Here is an 18,965-nt window from a genome sequence, read left to right as displayed (position 1 = left end):
TCACAGCACCCTCAAACTCTTGGGCTTAAGTGATTCTCTTGCCTCAGCCTCCCAAGTAGCCAAGTAGCTGGGACTACAGGCGCCTGCTACAACGCCTGGCTATTTTTTTGTTGCAGTTGTCATTGTTGTTTAGGAGGCTTGGGCTGGGTTTGAACTTGCCAGCCTGGGTGTATGTGACAGGCGCCCTACTCACTGAGCTATGGGTGTTGCCATGCCATTACATTTTCTTATGAATTCTTAGTCAAAACACTGAAATAACTTACTCAGACTTCATAGTTGCTGCTTTTCTCTTTAATATAATCTGCTTGCATTTAGTTACTGCAAGAGAATACTTGGAAAGCAACGGTCATGGGGTACTTGAAGTCATGTTTTCTGTGTTGGCACATAGCAGTCAGTAGAGGTTTCTTGAATGAATTTGTCAGTTTGTCCATTCATTCATTCAAGACAGGATATTACTCTTGTCACCCAGGCTAGAGTGCAGAGGTGGGATCATGGCTCATCATTGCAGCCTCTAAGTCCTGGACTCAAACAGTCCTCCAACGTCAGCCTCCTGAGTAGCTGAAATTACAGGCACATGCCACCACACCCAGCTAAGTTTAGAGATGGGATCTTGCTGTGTTTCCCAGGCTGGTCTCAAACTCCTCTCCTCAAGCAGTCCTCACTCTTTGGCCTCCCAAGTTGCAAGGATTATAAGCATGAGCCATTGCACCTGGCCTTCCCCAAATATATACATATACATATGTAGAAAGAGAGACATTTTTAAGATTAATATTCTGACTAATGTCAGCAGCCTCGCAAGTATGAAATATTTTTATAGAAAAGTAAAGGACAGGGGTGCCAAAGTATGGGAGGACTTAAGGAGTCAACTCCCCTGAGAAAAGCAGGCAGAATTTGGGATGGATGGGGACATTTTTTGCGGGGGGCAGGGAGAACATGATTCATAGATGTATCAAATTTCCAGATGGGTCTGTGGGCTGTCACATGATTAAGAACCAATGTTGTACAGGTTATGAGTTTCAAGCTTCAAAGATCAGGAAAACATTGAATCAAATGGCTTTCAACAGAAAATAGGTAACTGACTATGTTAGGGTATTTTTAGTTTCTTATGATAGAAACCAGCTCAAATAAGCTTATGTAAAAAAAGAATTCATTGGTTTATGTTTTTTGTTTGTTGGGGGAGGGGAGTTGTTATTTGTTTGGACCAGGCTAGAGTGCCCTGCCATCAGCCTATCAGTCTAGTTCACAGGAACCTCAAACTCTCCTGGGTTCAAGTGATCCTTCTGCCTCAGCCTCACAAGTAGCTCTCCTGGGTTCAAGTGATCCTTCTGCCTCAGCCTCCCAAGTCACAGGCCACCATGTTTAGTTTCTTTTTATATTTCTTGTAGAGTTGGGGCCTTACTTTTGCTCAGGCTGGTCTCAAACTCTTGAGCTCAAGCAATCCTCCAGCCCTGGACAGTGCTAGGATTACAGGCATGGGGCCCAGCTTCGTTGGTTTATGTTAACTTAGATAAACAGACAAAAATACTGAGAAAATTGTGGCTTCAGGAACTACTGATTCCAGATACTCAAATAGTATCTTTAGGGCTTTTCTCACTCTTGCTGTTTAGTTTTCTCTATATTGGCTTTAGTCTCAGGCCTACACTTCTATGCTGGAAAAAGATGCCAGTCTGCAGCTTAAGCCTGCTAGGTTTTTATTTAGAGTTAAGATCCCAGAGAAAGAGAAAGTAGTATTCTTCCTAATAACTGGCATATGTCCCAGAGAGGACTCTGACAAGTCTGGTTTTAAGACATGTACCCATGTGTAGGGAGATGGAGTCATCACCAGTTAAATTACATGGACTGAATATAATTAGCATAAAACTGGGGAGAGGAGGCATGGTGGGTGCCCTTAGTACAGTGATTATGGCGCCCACCACATGCACCAAGGGTGGTGGGTTGGAACCTGGCCCCTACCAGCTAAACAACAATGACAACTGCAACAAAAAATAACCGGGCATTGTGGCGGGCACCTATAGTCCCAGCCATTTGGGAGGCTGAGGCAAGAGAATTGCTTAAGCCCAAGAGTTTGAGCTTGCTGTGAGCTGTGATGCTGGCACTCTACCCAGGGCGACATAGTGAGACACTGTCTCAAGAAAGAGAAAAAAACTGGGGAGAGGAAATTCCCCAAAGGAAAGCAATGTGTAAGACAAAAACAGTGTCCTCTACAGTGACTGAAAAGTTTGAGGATAAACTAGATAATGGACTAAAAATTTCATATTAAATCTAGGGTGTATTAAGTGATATCTAAATTTTTTGCAAATTATGTATTTTTTTCTACATGGGTTTCAGTTTTTTACTCTGAAAGTTTTATTCATTTATTTGTTCATTTGTTTAACAATATTCGAGAGCCTGCCGTACTACTTCTGTAGTCTTTGCACTAGGAATATATCCATGAACGAAATAAAAATTCCTGCCTTTGTGGAACCTATATTCTGGTAAGGACAGGCAGATAATACATAAAATAAATTGATAAAATGTATAGCATGTTAGATGGGGCTAAACGTTCTGAAGAAAATAAGCAGTGAGAGGAAATGGGAAGTAGGCGTTGCAATTGTAAATAGGACGGCCGAGGAAGGTCTCACTAAGGTGACATTTGAACAAAGATATGGAAGAGGTGAGGAGGGAACTGTTTAGATATCTGGAGGAAAAGGATTTCAGTCAGGCAGAAGCAAGAGCAAAGGCTTAGAGTGCTGGAGGAACTGTGCCAATAGGGTCAGATTAGAATAGGAAGGAGAGAGGAGTAGGAGAAATAGGGGATACGGTTAAAGAAGTAAGAGCAAGTAAGAGCGGGAGGGGCAGATTGTGTAGACTGGGAGACCGTGGTAAAGAGTATAAACCATCAGAGGATTTTGAGCAGAGGAATAAACTGATCTGACTTACTTTTTGTTTTTTTGCAGTTTTGGCCGGGGCTGAGCTTGAACCCGCCACCCCCTATATATGGGGCCGTCACTGTACTCCTTGAGCCTCAGGCGCCGCCCATAGTTTTTTCTTTTTCTTTTTCTTTCTTTCTTTTTTTTTTTTTTGAGACAGAGCCTCAAGCTATCATCCTGGGTAAAGTGCTGTGACATCACAGCTCACAGCAACCTCCAACTCCCGGGCTCAAACAATTCTCCTGCCTCTGCCTCCCAAGTAGCTGGGACAACAGGCACCCACCACAACGCCCGGCTGTTTTTTGGTTATAGCTCGAATCCAGCCCGGGCCAGGTGTTTGGCAGGCCTGGACTGGATTTGAGCCCATCAACTCAGGGGTATGTGGTTGGCACCTTAGCTGCTTGAGCCACAGGCGCTGAGCCACTTTTTTTTTAGATACAGAGTCTCACTTTATTGCCCTTGGTAGAGCGTCGTGGCATCACAGCTCATAGCAACTTCCAATTCCTGGCTTAGGCAATTCTCTTGCCTCATCCTCCTAAGTAGCTGGGACTACAGGTGCCCGCCACAATGCCTGGCTATTTTTTGTTGCAGTTTGGCCAGGGCTGGGTTCAAACCTGCCACCCTCAGTATATGGGGCTGCTGAGCCACAGGTGCTGCCTGATTGGACTTACTGTTTTTGGTTGTTGTTGCAGTTTTTGGCTGGGGTTTGAACCTGTCACCTCCGGTATGTGGGGCCGGCGCCCTACTGCTTGAGCCACAGGCGCTGCCCGATCTGACTTACTTTTTAAAGGATCCCCTAACTATTGTAATGAGAAAGCACTGTAGAGGGGGAAGGGTAGGAGTAAGGAGATCAATTAGGAGGTGATTGCAGTTGTAGTTATCTAAGCAGTGGCACAGACTGGCGTGCTGGTGGAGATGATGAACTGTGGTCATATCTGAAGGTAGATGTGCTTGATGGATTAGATATGAGTATATGAGGTAATAGAGAAACAGAAGAGTCCAAGTTTTTGGCCTGAACAAATTGACCATAGTAATTTAATGAGTTAGAGAAGACCAGGAAAGGAGCAGGTTTTCACATGCTAAATTTAAGATGTTGGAGTTCAGGTCTGGGCTACAGATACAAATTTGGAAATTGTCAGCATATAGTTAGTATTTAAAGCCATGAAACTGAATGGAATTACCAGGCAATAAATTTAAACACAGAAGAGAAAATGTATCCAAGGACTGAACATTCCAATGTTCAGAAATTAGGGAGAAGACCAGGTAACCTCAAAGAAGACCAAAAAGGAACAGCTAGTAAAGTAGAAGGAAATCAAGGAAAAGTCCTAGCAGTCAAATGAAAAAAAAAAATGGTTTAAAGAGGATTGAGTGATCATTCGTAAAATGTTACTGATAGAACAATTATGATAAAATTGATATTTGAAGATTTTATTTAACAGAAAGCCCCTTGACAAGAACTTTTAGTAAATTAGATTTGATTGGTGGAAGTACTCATTAGCACATGCCCTTTTCTTAGGGATTTAAATTCCATGGTTTAGAATAAATCTCCAAGACTGTCTATTAATCACATAATCATTTAACAAATATATATTAATTATTCCATAATTCTTTTGTTCTCTTATACATGTTATAGATTAAAAAATCTGAGTCTTGAATTCAAAATAAATATGCAGGGGTACTGGTTAAAGGATTTATATATTTTTAGTAAGAAGAAATATGTATGACTTTGGAATGCCTATTCTATGAAGTGGAAATACCTTAAAATAAGCAAATTATTTTGTCATGTTTGTCCTTCTACAGTTGCAAGTTTTTTTATTTAATTTTTACAGAAAAACTAAAAACTCAAGGTCATGATTCTTAGATCACTTTAAGTTAAAACTACCTATGATTATTGATACTGAGAAACATAGGCGTTACAAATGTAAAAAAGATTGCATTTCTTTGATGAAAATATAAATTATTCTTCCTTATTAGAAATTCATTGAATTTGAAGACTCTCAAGAACAAGAAAAAAAGGACTTACAGACCCGAGTGGAATCTTTAGAATCTCAAACAAGACAACTTGAACTCAAAGCAAAAAACTATGCTGACCAGAGTAAGTAAAAATACCTCTCCTCATGAGTGCACGTTAAAGAGTGGACTCAAATAGTGCAGTGACTCATCCTGACCATTTGATGACGGTTCTAAAGATGTACCTGAAAGATTGTCAGCCCCAAAGCAAGAGTTAGACCTGGGAACTAGAGTTACTTTTTTTTCATTCACGTTTCACATGGTGTGTGGAAATGACTAAAGTTACCTATAAGACTCATTTCTTTAATTTAGCTCTCAGCCTTTGTTTATAGCTAACATTATGCTATATCCATTATGCAGGTTGTGTGCATGCAGATCATTTCTTCCAGTTTTGATCAAGGGCACAAAGTTCCATTGTTTCTGTATTGCTTTGAAATGTAAAAATGTAAGAAAAACTCAGGCTTTGAAGTTTGTATAAAAATACTGAATTCTTTTTTTGTTTGTTTGTTTCTTTCTAATGGAAAAGTGAGGGCATTTAGGGGAACAGACCTTCATTTTTCAGAGTTATTTTATTTTAAATATTTCATGTATTCTTGATTTTTAAAGTAATTATTATTTCAAACCTCAAGGGTGATTTTTTTCCTTCTTGGCTAATAAAATAGACCTAATTATGTCAAAATTAGAGAAGAAATGATGAGGAGGAACTTTGGTCTATTTTCGTTGTCTGATAGAGGTAGACCGAAAGCTATCTGCTTTTCCTCCCAACGTAGTAAACTTTCAGAATCCTGGGGAGCAAAAGATGGCCAGGCAGTTACTCTTTCCACATTGTTCGTGAAGGCTACCTATATAGTGAGTGATACCAGCTGTTAAGATGCTATCTTTTGTGATAGATAACCTTCACCATAAGGCTTCCAGAGTGTGTGAGAACTGACCACTCCCTCTATAACACTGGAAGGGCCTACTAGGGCTCAAACAAAATCAATGGGAATCTAGAGTTCAAGCAATCTGGAATTCGAGAGCTCACGTGACTATTAAGCAGTGGTCCTAGAAGAGAGCCAGTGGATGTTTGGTAACAGAAGTTGAGCGAAATAAAATGAGATATGTGCTATGCCTTTGTAATTTTAGGCTTATAGATATCTAGATACCCTTCCTTTGTTAAATACACAGAGTGACTTTTATGATCTTACGGTAGAAATTTGAATTCTGAGTAATGTGGCTCTGATGATGTATTTGTTAATATATGGACTCCACAGTGCATACACTAACAAGTACATTATTGGAGTTACATTAGTATGAGTATCTCTTATCTGGAAAAATGGCAGTTACAAGCTTTTGGTACATTTCAAGAGTTAACTGTTCACTATTCAAAGAAGAAAATTTAGCTACTGGCGATAATATTTTAATCCTAACTTGACTATGCTTTTATATCAGTATAGAGTTTTAGAAGCAAACAATAAAGGCACAGTTGAAAGAACCAGCTTTACTTTCATGATTAAACATATTAAATTTTCTTCTTGATAGCTGAAGAATATCAAGTTTTTTGATAAGGAAATTTTCTTTATTTGGGATGGAATTCCTTATCTAAAATCCTTTTATACATTAAGTAATCTACTTCTGTGATCAGGGATATATTAGAGGAAGAATTACCTTATACTTGAAATTGCATTTTTGATACCAAAGTGTCTTAAAACGTCTCTCTCACATTCAAAGGAGGTACAACTTCTTTTTTCATAAATGTAACTAGAGGGAATTACTGATTCTTTCACATATATATCAGCCCTTTTATTACTAAAATTAAAAAATATGTTTCCTATTCCTTTCTAATAAATGTAAACAAAATATTGTAGTTTCTTAATTAAGAAATGATCAATTTAGGAGAATATTTTGAGTGTCTCAAATGTGTCTTTCTTGTTGTCTGAGATTTTCTATCCAGGTCAGTGAGTCAACTTTTACAATCGTCATGTGCTTTGAGATAACGTCTTCTTATTCCACTCTCTGAAAGTATTAATTATAACATTTTCCATTTTAATCGAAAGACATTAAAAAATTAGGCATCATTTAAAAATAATCGGTAACATTCTAGGGAAGAGAGGAAGAAATTCTTTACCAAGTATTGGATATGGTATTGAGCTTAATTTGATCTGAGACTTTATTTTCATTATTAATACTTTATCTTCCAAAGAATTTCTTCTCTGGAACTCTGCTATCCCATTCTGAAATAAATCTTGGTATAAGAGGGAGGCTGAGGCAGGTGGATTGCCTGAGCTCACTGGTTCGAGAACAGACTGAGCAAGAGTGAGACCCTGTCTCTCAAAAATAGCCAGGCCTTGTGGCAGTTGCCTGTAGTTCTACCTACTTGGGAGGCTGTGACAAGGGAATCGCTTGAGCCCAGGAGTTTGAGGTTGCTATGAGCTGTGATGCCACGGCACTCTACTGAGGGCGACAAAATGAAACTCTGTCTCAAAAATATATAAGCAAATAAATCTTGGTATAAGAATTATAACTGAGGTTAGTCAAAATTGACCATTCAGATGTACAAAGTTGATCACATTAAATTTCTTTTTCCATGAACTGAGGTTATGAAAAGCCATCTTTTATTAAGGTTTGGAGCTTACTCCCTTCTCCCATCTTTGAGACTTTGGAGTCTTTTTTCTTTTCTATCTTAATTGTTTTTCTCTCTTTAGTTCTAGTTTTCTCTAAGACTTAATTTAACTGAGTATAATATAAAATCTAGGCTCGGCGCCTGTGGCTCAAGCGGCTAAGGCGCCAGCCACATACACCTAAGGTGGCGGGTTCGAATCCCCAGCCTGGGCCTGCCAAACAACAATGATGGCTGCAACCAAAAATGGCCAGGAGTTGTGGTGGGCGCCTGTAGTCCCAGCTACTTGGGAGGCTGAGGCAGGAGACTCGCTTGAGCCCAGGAGTTGGAGGTTGCTGTGAGCGAGATGCCATGGCACTCTACCCAGGGGGATAGCTTGAGGCTCCGTCTCAAAAAATAAAAAATAAAAAATAAATAAAATCTAAGTGTTATCTTCAGAATTCTTTTCTAGTCCTTATTTTACCACATTAAAACATCCTCTTGGGTGGTGCCTGTAGCTCAGTGAGTAGGGTGTCAGCCCCATATACCGAGGGTCGTGAGTTCAAGCCCAGCCCTGGCCAAACTGCAAGAACAACAAAACAACGACAACAACAACAAAAACCAGCATCTTCTTCTGAACATTTTTGGGAGGGAGATATTTGACTATTTTTTCAACTTATTTTCTTAGCCCCACCCCTAAATCTCCCAATATGAATCAAAGCCCCTTAGTTTTTAAAATGATAGTGGGAGAAGGTAATCTTTAAATATCATCATTGCCCTACACTATTGGAAAGTTAAGACTGAGAATAGTGCTTTTTAAAAAAAATTTCAGAATGTTAGGGATATATAAAGGGGTGATGTGATTTGCTTTTGCACAGTTTGAGTCAAAGTTGTAAGTGTGCCCATTACCTGGTTAGTGTGCAGTGCACCTGTTAGGTGTGAATTTATCCTTCAAACCCCCTTCCACCTGCCTGATTTAGTAAGTATTTTTAAAAGATGAAAACAAATTTATATAAACGTATGTCAGAACATATTCTTTTCTTTTTGTATTATAAAAACATTACCTGGACTATCTAATCATCTTAATTCTTTAGTTTTTTTTTTGAGACAGAGTCTCACTATGTGACCCTCAATAGAGTGCCATGGTGTCTCAGCTCACAGCAACCTCAAACTCTTGTAATCATCTTAATTCTGTGATTAGATTTTGTTTTTTATTTATTTTTGTTTTAAAAGCCTTTTTTAAAATTTCAGGTTAATATGAGGGTACAAACAACTAGGTTACAATATTTGCATTTGTTAGGTAAAGTCCCTCTTGTAGTTGTGTCCTGCACCTAGGTTTTGTTTTTTAAAGAAAATATATTTTTGTTTTTTAACCAAAATCACTATAACTATAATATCTCATTTAGAATAAGTGTTTGTTTAGAACCACTTAATTACTGTTGGTGGTACCTGTAATTGGAGAGAGGTGAGTGCACTTTTTTTTCTTCATTGCCCTTTTTTTTAGTGCTGTATGATAACTGTACCTTGTTCAATTTTCATGTTTATGTTTGCACAATGTGTTAGTCTTTAATTTTCAAAGACTGTGTGTCTATTTTGATTGTTTTAGGGACCAAGATCCTTTTAAAAAGTAACCACAATAAAAGTCCAAGTTCTGCTCTAAAGGCTACTTCCTATGCTAAAAGGAGAAATTTGGTTACAGTTATTTGCTATTTGAGAAGCAAGAAAAAGTAAAGAAATAGGAACTGAGTTACAGGACTCACTTTGTGGTATGATTTGAATATTGGGAAGTGGATTCTATAAAAAATTTCTTTAAAAATTTTTTTCTTGTAATTTTGAGGTCATGTTTGATTTTGGAAATTTCTGGTTATTCTCAAAATTTGAACTAACATAAGAAATACTTTGTTTTGGGGCGGCACCTGTGACTCAAGGAATAGGGCGCCAGCCCCATATACCAGGGGGTGGCGGGTTCAAGCCTGGCCCCGGCCAAAACTGCAAACAAACAAACAAAAGAAATACTTTGTTTTCCAATATGGATAATAAAGCATTTTTTAAAATGTTGTATTTTATTTATCTGGGAGTTAAAATAATACTCCTTAAGGGAGGATCTGAAATACATGTGGTATAGAATAAGGAAGTTGTGAATTAAGAAAGGCCTATTGGTGCTTTTTACCAGTATAAGGAGTTTCTAATCAGCTTTGCTGTTTATAATGTAGCAGTAATGGGTTCTTCATCAGAAAACACTTCTTATTTCTCTGTATATGTTGAGTATTACATATACAGAGAAATGAGTATGTGTACTCATTTCATATGAGAAATGGCCTTGAGTATTTAAGGCCAAATACTACCTTAAATGAGTGAAGTAAACACAGACATTTTAATAACAGTTGCCTAGGTATGGTTGTGGTGCAAAAGGACATGATATGTTCCTTCTGGTCAGTGAAGTCATAGTTTGATGAGGGTAGGGGGATTATGTGAATAGGCTTCTAGTGTTTTTTCCATTTGTAAAAACATTTTTCCATGTTTGTAATATCACAGCAGTGAGAGTGTATATGTAATTTTGTTTCTTTTCTTTGACATCATCATAAGTATTTTCTTTGTTACATAATCTTTAATTATTTCTTAATGCCTGCATACATCCATCATCCAGAAACTATGCTATCTATTAAGAAATTTTTTTCTTTTATTTTATTTTGAGGCAATCTCACTCTGTTGCCCTGGGTAGAGTCCCGGGGTGTTACTGCAACCTTAAACTCCTGGCCTTAAACAATCCTTTAGTGAGGATTATTTAATAGCTACTTCATTTTTTTACCTCGGTTACCCACAAACTAAGAAAAAACTTTGAAGTGCAGCCACAACAACTGGTTTGGACCTTACCTGGCTGCCATATTTTTCCTTGATCCAAATTTTATACATCTAAAATGAATATATTATGATGTGTTCTTTTAAGCTATCTCAAATTCTTTGTGGAATGAAGGAATGAATCAGTGTTAAATTAATGTAAGTAAATGAAAGCAAAACAGAAAACTTCTTCTATTGTTGGTCAGGCATTATTTCTGGTGAATGTGAGTCATATTGCAGTAAAGAAATTTTTTTTTTTTTTTGAGATAGAGTTAGGCTCTGTTTCCCTGTGTAGGAGTTCAGTGGCATCATCATAGCTTACTACAACCCCAAACTCCTAGGCTCAATGTGATCCTCTTGCCTCAGCCTTTTGAATATCTGAGACTCCAGGCAGTGTCACTCTGAGTAGCTAATTTTTTGGTTGAGATGCAGGTCTCAAATGCCTGACCCTCCTGACAAGGGATCCCCCACCTCAGCCTCCCAGACTGCTAGCATTGCAGGGTGAGCCACTGTGCCAGTCTCAGTAAATATTTTTTTATACCTATAGGTTTTCCCCTCTTGATAACTTCTTAGAATATACTTAAGGAAGTAGGTCAAGGAATATGAACATTTTAGTGGTTCTTGGTATATGATAGTGTCTGGTTGTTTGTAATGTGAGTAGAATGGGAGAAGTAAGTATTGGTAGCAAATTTGAGTTTGTTTATGATAAATTAAGAATTTGAAACATTATTCACAATATATATATAATTACTCAGAGCTGACACAGAACCATTTGTTATTTGATTCTCTCTTAGGAAGTTCCTATTGACCTCAGGCTCCCTGGGTTTACAAAAGATTATATTTTCCTTGATTATAGAGCCATTGTCTTTTGGAAGCTACTTAAAAACTCTTCTCTGATTCTGCCCTTCATTTGAATTAAAATCCATTTTTTAAATTAAATATAAAAGTCTTGTTGATAACTGAGACAGATGTGTTAGAGCTTTGTGTTCTAACTTGTTACCCTTATTCATTTGCTTTTTAAATTTCGTATCAAGTACTTCTAAGCCTTCACTTTGATTGATGATTATTGGAAAGAAAGCACTTCTTATTTCTTGGTTGTAAGAATAAGCATTCCAGCTGGACATGGTGGCTCATGCCTGTAATCCTAGCACTTTGGGAGGCTGAGGCAGGAGGATCCCTTGACCTGAGGGATTCAAGACCAGCCCGAGCAAGAGCAAGACCCCCTGTCTACTAAAAATAGAAAAATCAGCTAGGCGTTGTGGTGGGCACCTCTACTCCCAGCTACTTGGGAGGCTCATGCAGAAGATTCACTTAAAGCCAGGAATTTTTATTTTTTTATTTTTATTTTTTTTGAGACAGAGCCTCAAGCTATCCCCCTGGGTAGAGTGCCATGGCATCACACTCACAGCAACCTCCAACTCCTGGGCTCAAGCGAGTCTCCTGCCTCAGCCTCCCAAGTAGCTGGGACTACAGGCGCCCACCACAACACCTGGCCATTTTTTGGTTGCAGCCATCATTGTTGTTTGGCGGCCTGGGCTGGGGATTCGAACCCGCCACCTTAGGTGTATGTGGCTAGCGCCTTGGCCGCTTGATCCACAGGCGCCGAGCCTAAAGCCAGGAATTTGATGTTGCTGTGAGGTAGGCTGAGGCCATAGCACTCAAGCCTGGGCAACAGAGGGAGACTCTTGTCTAAAAAAAAACACACAACCGAATAAGTACTCTATTAGATAGAAAGCACTGGAAAGTAGTATGATCATTAACATAATTTTTATTTTAAAGAGAAATTGCTTAAAATAGGTATAGCTTTATATAAAAGTTAATATTTGAGAGAGCCTAAATATTTTGTTATTCTAGATGAGTAATACTATAATAGGTTGCTTTTCTTTTGTCTTGTCAATAGATAATCCCCTCAACATAATTTTTAAAATGATAAAGTGGACTACTGATGATTTTCTATTTTTGTTGAAAGGATTTTTAAAATAAGTTTAGCAATTTCAAATTTTTATCTCTTGATTTCAAACAATGGCAATGAAGTTAATTACATAGTTACTCTTAGTCTATATATCCAGAATCTAGTTCTTTGCAATATTTAGTGTATCTATATATTTAGTAAACTTTAAGAGCTGTTTCTTTTTATAAAGCCTACATATGAAAGGGAAAGTAGAAAATTCAGTGTAAGATAATTTTTGCCAACACTGACGTTTTATTATTCTGCTTCATTAGGTAATACTATGTGGTCTTCAGCTCTGTTTGTTATTTGTATTTGGGCTTTTTTTATTTTTGTAGTGTAGTGTCGTCGGTGGAGAACTTTACAGTTGTAGTTTATAATTAATATCTAGAACTAAAGATATAGAAAATTAATTTTATGAGTAAGAGTTGAAGGATTTATGATGATTTAGTTTAGGGGACAGGAAAAACGTGAATGATTACTCTTCAGCCAGATAAAGAGAGATAAGGAAGATATCAAGCTGTTTTTCTATAATTTTGGAAGATTAAATTAGAGGACATGAATTTGTTGGTATTGGTTGGTTTTGGTTGGTTGTGAGGAAATATATGACTATGAGGATGATACACAGGAATATGTGCTGAGATAGAGCATGGACTCTCTCTACATCGAGACTCAGAGTAGTCAACTTTCTGTTGTGAATGGTATGAATGGATTAGGTAAGCTCTTCAAGTAACTGTGTCAAAGGGCTAGAAGTTTCTATCACTGGGATATTCTGGAGTTTTCCTAGTCTATTTTAAGGATATGATCATTGATTCATGAGAGCTTTAATATATTTATATTTTCACATGGTGTCATTGACTAATATATAGTATCTGAATTCTTTTGAAATTTAGAGACATGGTAAAGGAGTTAGTTGGTGGAGGAGTTGTTTTTATTAATGCTTTGATGTGGTGGTCTGAGATTTGTTTGCTCTAAAGTCAGTCTTTGATTTTTGTTTACCTGTTGGGACTTTGATGCTAAATTGTTCAAAGCGAAGTTTCTGAAAGACTAATGTCATTCTTCTGAGGCTCAGTAATAGTCGGATTGTCTGCCTTCCATGAACCCTAAGAACTGATGATTCCTTTGAGAAGGCGAATAATGAGTTGGATATGGCATTCTAGCAGGTCTGTTTCTCTTTCTTCCCCCCATAGGCCTATCAGCAGTCTGATGGGGCAGAAGACAACAGAGATGGAAGGTGTTCCAAACTTGGCAAAGGCCATCAATCTAAGGAGGTAAGCTCTGATTTTGAGCCAGCAGAGCAGGTGGCTCTTCCTGCCTTAATCATATCCTCTTGCTCTTTGGAAAGATGGATAGAAAGAGCATTCAAAACAAGGCTGAAGTTTCTCCTTTAGTTATTATAAGGAGTAAATTATGGACTAGTCTTTTGATTTAATTATTTTTTTTCCTGGCCCCTTCACGTTTGTTCTTTTTAGATGCCATGAATTGATCCGCCCCCCCCCCCCAGAAAATTAGCAGTTTAAAAACAGCAAATTAGTTACTGTTGTTTTGGGATAGGCAGGATGAATTGAATTTTGTTTATTCCCAGTTATTGTCAGGTTGTAGCTAGCAAAATGATAAAGTTTTAGGATTTTTCCTGAGATCATTTTGAAGTTTGGGCTCACATGGAAGCTATTAAATAAGAAATGATCATACTTCAAATGTAATGCAGCACTCCAGGCATAGATAACTTTTTGGTACTTGAGGTTTCAGGGGTGTAGTCCCTGCCCACATGGGCTTTTCTTTTCTATTTCTCCCTTCCCTTCTACCTCCCTTTTCTTTTTCCTTTAACTAATTCCTTAGTGGCATGTGGCATTTGGAACTTTCAAGAGATGGCTCTTCCTTATTGTTGAGAGGTACTTCTCAAAAGTGTTTATGCCATTTCATGTGACTTAGGCGTTGAGTAAGGTGACTTCACTGGATGTGTTGTTGTACTGAGTTACTGCAAGTATGTATAGAAAAGAACAAGAGGTTCTGAATTTGTATATGATCTAACTTAGTGTACGTATATATAGTATACATTCTATGTAGTATATGGTTAATTGTATGTTCATATGTTAAGATCTTTGTATTATATGCTTTGTATATTTGTACCTGAAAAGATACTGCTATAATTTGGAATCACAGTCTGGGTGAAGAAAACAGGAAATATGGAAAGTCTTAGACAGTTTTTGTCCAGATTCTTGCTGTATGTTTTAGGGAGGAGAAATTAAATTGACAGAATGGCATTCTTAAAATCATCCATATCATCTTTGTGTTATCATAAGGATATAAACTATTCTTTTTTTTTTTTTTCAAGACAGAATCTCACTATGTCGCCCTCGGTAGAATGCCATGGCATCACAGCTCACAGCAACCTCAAACTCTTGGGCTTAAGGGATTCTCTTGCCTCAGCGCCACAACGCCTGGCTGTTTTTTTGTTGCAGTTGTCATTGCTGTTTTAGCTGGCCTGGGCTGGGTTCAAACTCAACAGCCTCAGCGTATATGGCTGACGCCCTGCCAATTGAGTTGCAGGTGCCGCCTACATACGCTATTCTTAAAGCATGATGGGGTGACACACCTTTAATGATTAGAATGTTAACTTATAAGAGAACTTTCATACATGTTTATATGCTAATATACATTAAGCTCACCCTGGTTATTGTAGCAAACAAGCTACAAAAATTATATATAATGGCTCAAATGTTATGTACTATTTTTTGCTTATGTAAAGTTTAAAAAGTGGATGTTTGGAATAAGTGGGTAGTTTCTTTGGAGACATAGGCACTTTCCAGTTTATGGCTTCCAAGTTTGTCATACCTGCATTAAGTTGGAGGAGGGGAAAAAGGAATGGAGGGTTACATGCGGAAGGTTTTTACTGGACCGGGCCTTGGAGTGGTGTGTATCACTTTTACTTCTGTTTCATTGTTTATAGTTTGGTCAGAGGCTAACTGCTAAGATTCGGATATGTAGTCTAACTATATGTCCAAGAAATAGAAGAAAATGCTTTGGTTAACATCTGGCCATTTTTTGCCTCAGCTTAACAAACTTGGTAGATGGTACATGATTTTGCTCAAGTGTTTTGTTTTTAAATTTTTTTTTTTTTTTTTGAGATAGAGTCTCACTATGTTGCCCTTGGTAGAGTGCCATGGTGTCACAGCTCACAGTAACCTCAAACTCTTGGGCTCAAGTGATTCTCTTGCCTCAGCCTCCTAAGTAGCTGGGACTAGAGGCACCCGCCACAGTGCCCAGCTATTTTTTTTTGGCTGGGCCTGGGTTTGAACCCACCACCTCCGGCATATGGGGCTGGCGCCCTATTCCTTTTAGCCACAGGCACTGCCCCCCAGCTTTTTTTTTTTGTTACAGTTGTCATTGTTTAGCAGGCCTGGGCCAGGTTTGAACCTGTCTGCCTCAGTGTATGTGGCTTACCCACTGAGCTACAGGGATAGCCCTGTTTTTTAAATTTTTGTTTGTATATATTCGTGGGGTACCAATGCACCTTTTTTGCATTGATAATATTGCACTGTGGTAAAGTCAGGGCCTTAAGTGCATCCATTACTGGAGCAACACACATTGTACCCACCAAACAACCTCCCATCATCCCCCACTCCTTGGAGATTCCACTGTCCTTCATTCCACACTCTGCTCCCTTATGTTGATTTTGCTCAAGTGTTGAGGCTAGGGAGTGAATGCACCTAAGGCTTAGCAGTCATCTGCCTATTCATTCTACTACTGTAAATTATCTGAGGAAGAGAAGGAGGAGGATATATTGATGAAAATATAGCACTTACAGTTGGGCATAGTGGCTCATACCTGTAATCCGAACATGGGATTACATATGGAAGGCTTTTACTGGAGCAGGCCTAGGAGGGGTGCTGAAGTGACCTCCTCTGGGAGGCCAAAGTAGGTGGATTGCTTGAGTTCAGGAGTTTGAGACCAGCTTGAGCAAGAGCAAGAGCAAGAGCCCATCTCTAAAAATAGCTGGGCATTGTGGTTGGATACCTGTAGTCTTAGCTACTTGGGAGGCTGAGGCAAGAGGATTGCTTGAACCCAAGCGTTTGAGGTTGTTGTGAGCTCTGATAGCACAGCACTCTACCCCAAGGAACAAAGTGAGACAGTATCTCAAAAAAAAATGTGGCATTTATGATTTATGCTCATATAATCTGGTTTTTATAAAAATATGGAACTTCAGTATTCCTCTGGCTTGGTTGTATTATGTTTTAAAACTCTTTACTGCATTTTTATTAATTTATTCAACATCTACTAAAGGTTGAGATCTTTTGTTCTCTTATCATTTGACTTTTTCTTTATTATTAAATTAAGAAGTAATTTTTTTGGGGGGGAGACAGCATCTCACTTTGTCACCCTTGGTAAGAGTGCCATGGCATCATAGCTCAACAACAACCTCAAACTCTTGGGCTCACGGGATTCTCTTGCTTCAGCCTCCCAAGTTAGCTGGACTACAGGCACCCACCACAATGCCTGGCTATTTTTAGAGACAAGGTTTCACTCTTGCTCAGGCTGGTCTCAAACCTGTGGGCTCAGGCAATCCACACTTCTTGGCCTCCTAAAGGTTGGGATTACCGGCATGAGCCACCATGCCCAGCAAGAGGTAATTTCTTTATGCTGTGTAAAGGGACAGCATTTTGTTTTAGTTTTTGTATTGAGACAGGGTCTCTTTCTGTTGCCTGGGCTAGAATACAGTGGCATCATCATAGCTTACTGCAACCTCAAACTCCTGGGCTGAAGGGATCCTTCTGCTTCAACCTCCCAAGTAGCTGGGATTACAGTCATACACTACCCTGCCCTGCAAAAATTCACCACTTATAGATGTACACTTCAGTGGTGTTTCAGTATATTTACAAAGTTGTATGACTACCACCACTATCCATTCCAGAACATTTCATCATCCATACCTGTTAGCACTCCCTCCTTATTTCTTGCCTCCCCCTCCATTACATTTATTCATGTATCTGTGCTTCATTCCTTTTCGGAACTGAATAATATTCCATTACATGGATATACTACATTTTGTGATACCCCCTACTCTGGGTTTTAATTGATTGTATATCCCCTAGAGCTAGGATCAACTAAAACTCGAATTTAGCTGTCTGAAATTCTATAGTATGTAGTTTTGCAGAGTTGACTATAATGAACTCATTTGGGATAATATTCCTTAGGTTTCCCCTTGGCATCCTGACTTGTTTGTTCCTAATTCATAAATGAGAAACTTAATGTTTAAACCAACTTTATAATGTTGTGGTTGCCTATTTGTAGTAGGTGATATGTTGTTATCGTCTTGTTTTGATGTATATAATTGGTTATCACTGACACATCTGAATACAAATATACAAAATGATAAACCTGATCTTTAATTTTAATGGGAAAGAGAAATAATTGGTTAAGGGTCACAAGTAAGTAGACAGAGAAGAATAGGCTATAGTTTACTCTTGGAGTGGAGAGGTAGATGCAGGTGGATACACATATGCCAGAGGAACTGATTATGGCTTCTAGAGATTCAGATCTAATTTATGTGGATATTTTAACTATGAGATTTTTTTTTTGCTTTTACTTTACTTTTTATTATTACTTTTTTCTAGAGACAGAGTCTCACTTTGTCTGCCCTCAGTGGGTGTGTCACAGGGCACAGCAACCTCCAGCTCTTGAGCTTAGGCAATTCTCCTCCCTCAGCCTCCTGAGTAACTGGAACCACAGGTGCCTGCCACAATGCCCAGCTATTTTTTTGTTGGTTTGGCCGACGCTGGGTTTGAACCTGCCACTCTCCATATATGGCTCTTCTCACTGAGCCACAGGCACCATATATGGCTCTTCTCACTGAGCCACAGGCACCACCCTGCTTTTACTTTTGATGACACAAAATTTAATATTTTGCCTGTTATTAAACAGGGTAATAAATGACATATATAAAAAAGCTGAGGCAGCTTAGTTTAAGTGTACTTGTGATTTATTTTGCATTAAAAACATAGTGAAAAGGTAAACATCATCTGTCAGCATACAAGTTTCTAAAATGCAGCAATACTAGTGAAAATACCTTTAAATGCCACTTTTTGTGGATTAAGAAAATTAACTTGCACATAGAAAAGATGAGTATTTAAGGCTTGTAATTTTAAGACTTTAGACTTTTACTAAAATAACATAAACTGTGGTAATCTAGACAGGGGAATATTATTCAGTGCTAAAAGGATTGAACTATCAAGCCATGAAAAGACATGAAGAACCTCAAATACATATTACTATGTGAAAGAAACCAGTCTAAATAGGCTGGGGTGCCCTGTGATTGTAATTACACGACATTCTAAAATAGGCAAAACTATGGAGACAATAGAGAGATCAGTTGTTTCCAGGGATTGGGGATTGATATCAGGGATGAATAGGAGGAACTCAGAGGATTTTTTTTTTCTTTAGAGACAGAATCTCACTTTATCACCCTGAGTGGAGTGCTGTGGCATCACAGCTCACAGCAATCTCCAACTCCTGGGCTTAGGCAATTCTCTTCCCTCAGCCTCCTGAGTAACTGGAACCACAGGTGCCTGCCACAACGCCCGGATACTTTTTGTTTGGCCAGGGCTGGATTCGAACCAGCCACCCTTGGTATATGGGGCCAGCACCCTATCCACTGAGCCACAGGCACTGCCTTTTTTTTTTT

At 38.5% G+C, this 18,965-nt stretch overlaps 1 protein-coding gene across 5 annotated transcripts in view; it reads left to right on the top strand.

The window, feature by feature from the left end:
- Positions 1–18,965, top strand: part of SPAG9 (sperm associated antigen 9) — a 148,815-nt gene that overhangs the window by 29,196 nt on the left and 100,654 nt on the right. For 4 of the 5 annotated variants that reach the window (XM_012811540.2, XM_023519218.1, XM_003800017.3 and 1 more), the window contains exon 2: positions 4,884–5,004. In XM_012811540.2, coding sequence (XP_012666994.1) covers positions 4,884–5,004 — 121 coding nt within the window. Of the gene's footprint in view, positions 1–4,883; positions 5,005–13,499; positions 13,555–18,965 lie in introns of those variants that run through there. The other variant, XM_023519219.1, reaches the window with a different exon arrangement.

The sequence above is a fragment of the Otolemur garnettii genome, unplaced genomic scaffold, assembly GCF_000181295.1.
Source record: "Otolemur garnettii isolate 467f Iridium unplaced genomic scaffold, OtoGar3 scaffold00162, whole genome shotgun sequence".
NCBI classification, from domain to species: Eukaryota; Metazoa; Chordata; class Mammalia; order Primates; family Galagidae; genus Otolemur; species Otolemur garnettii.
This window is presented reverse-complemented; position numbering and strand designations above follow the sequence as displayed.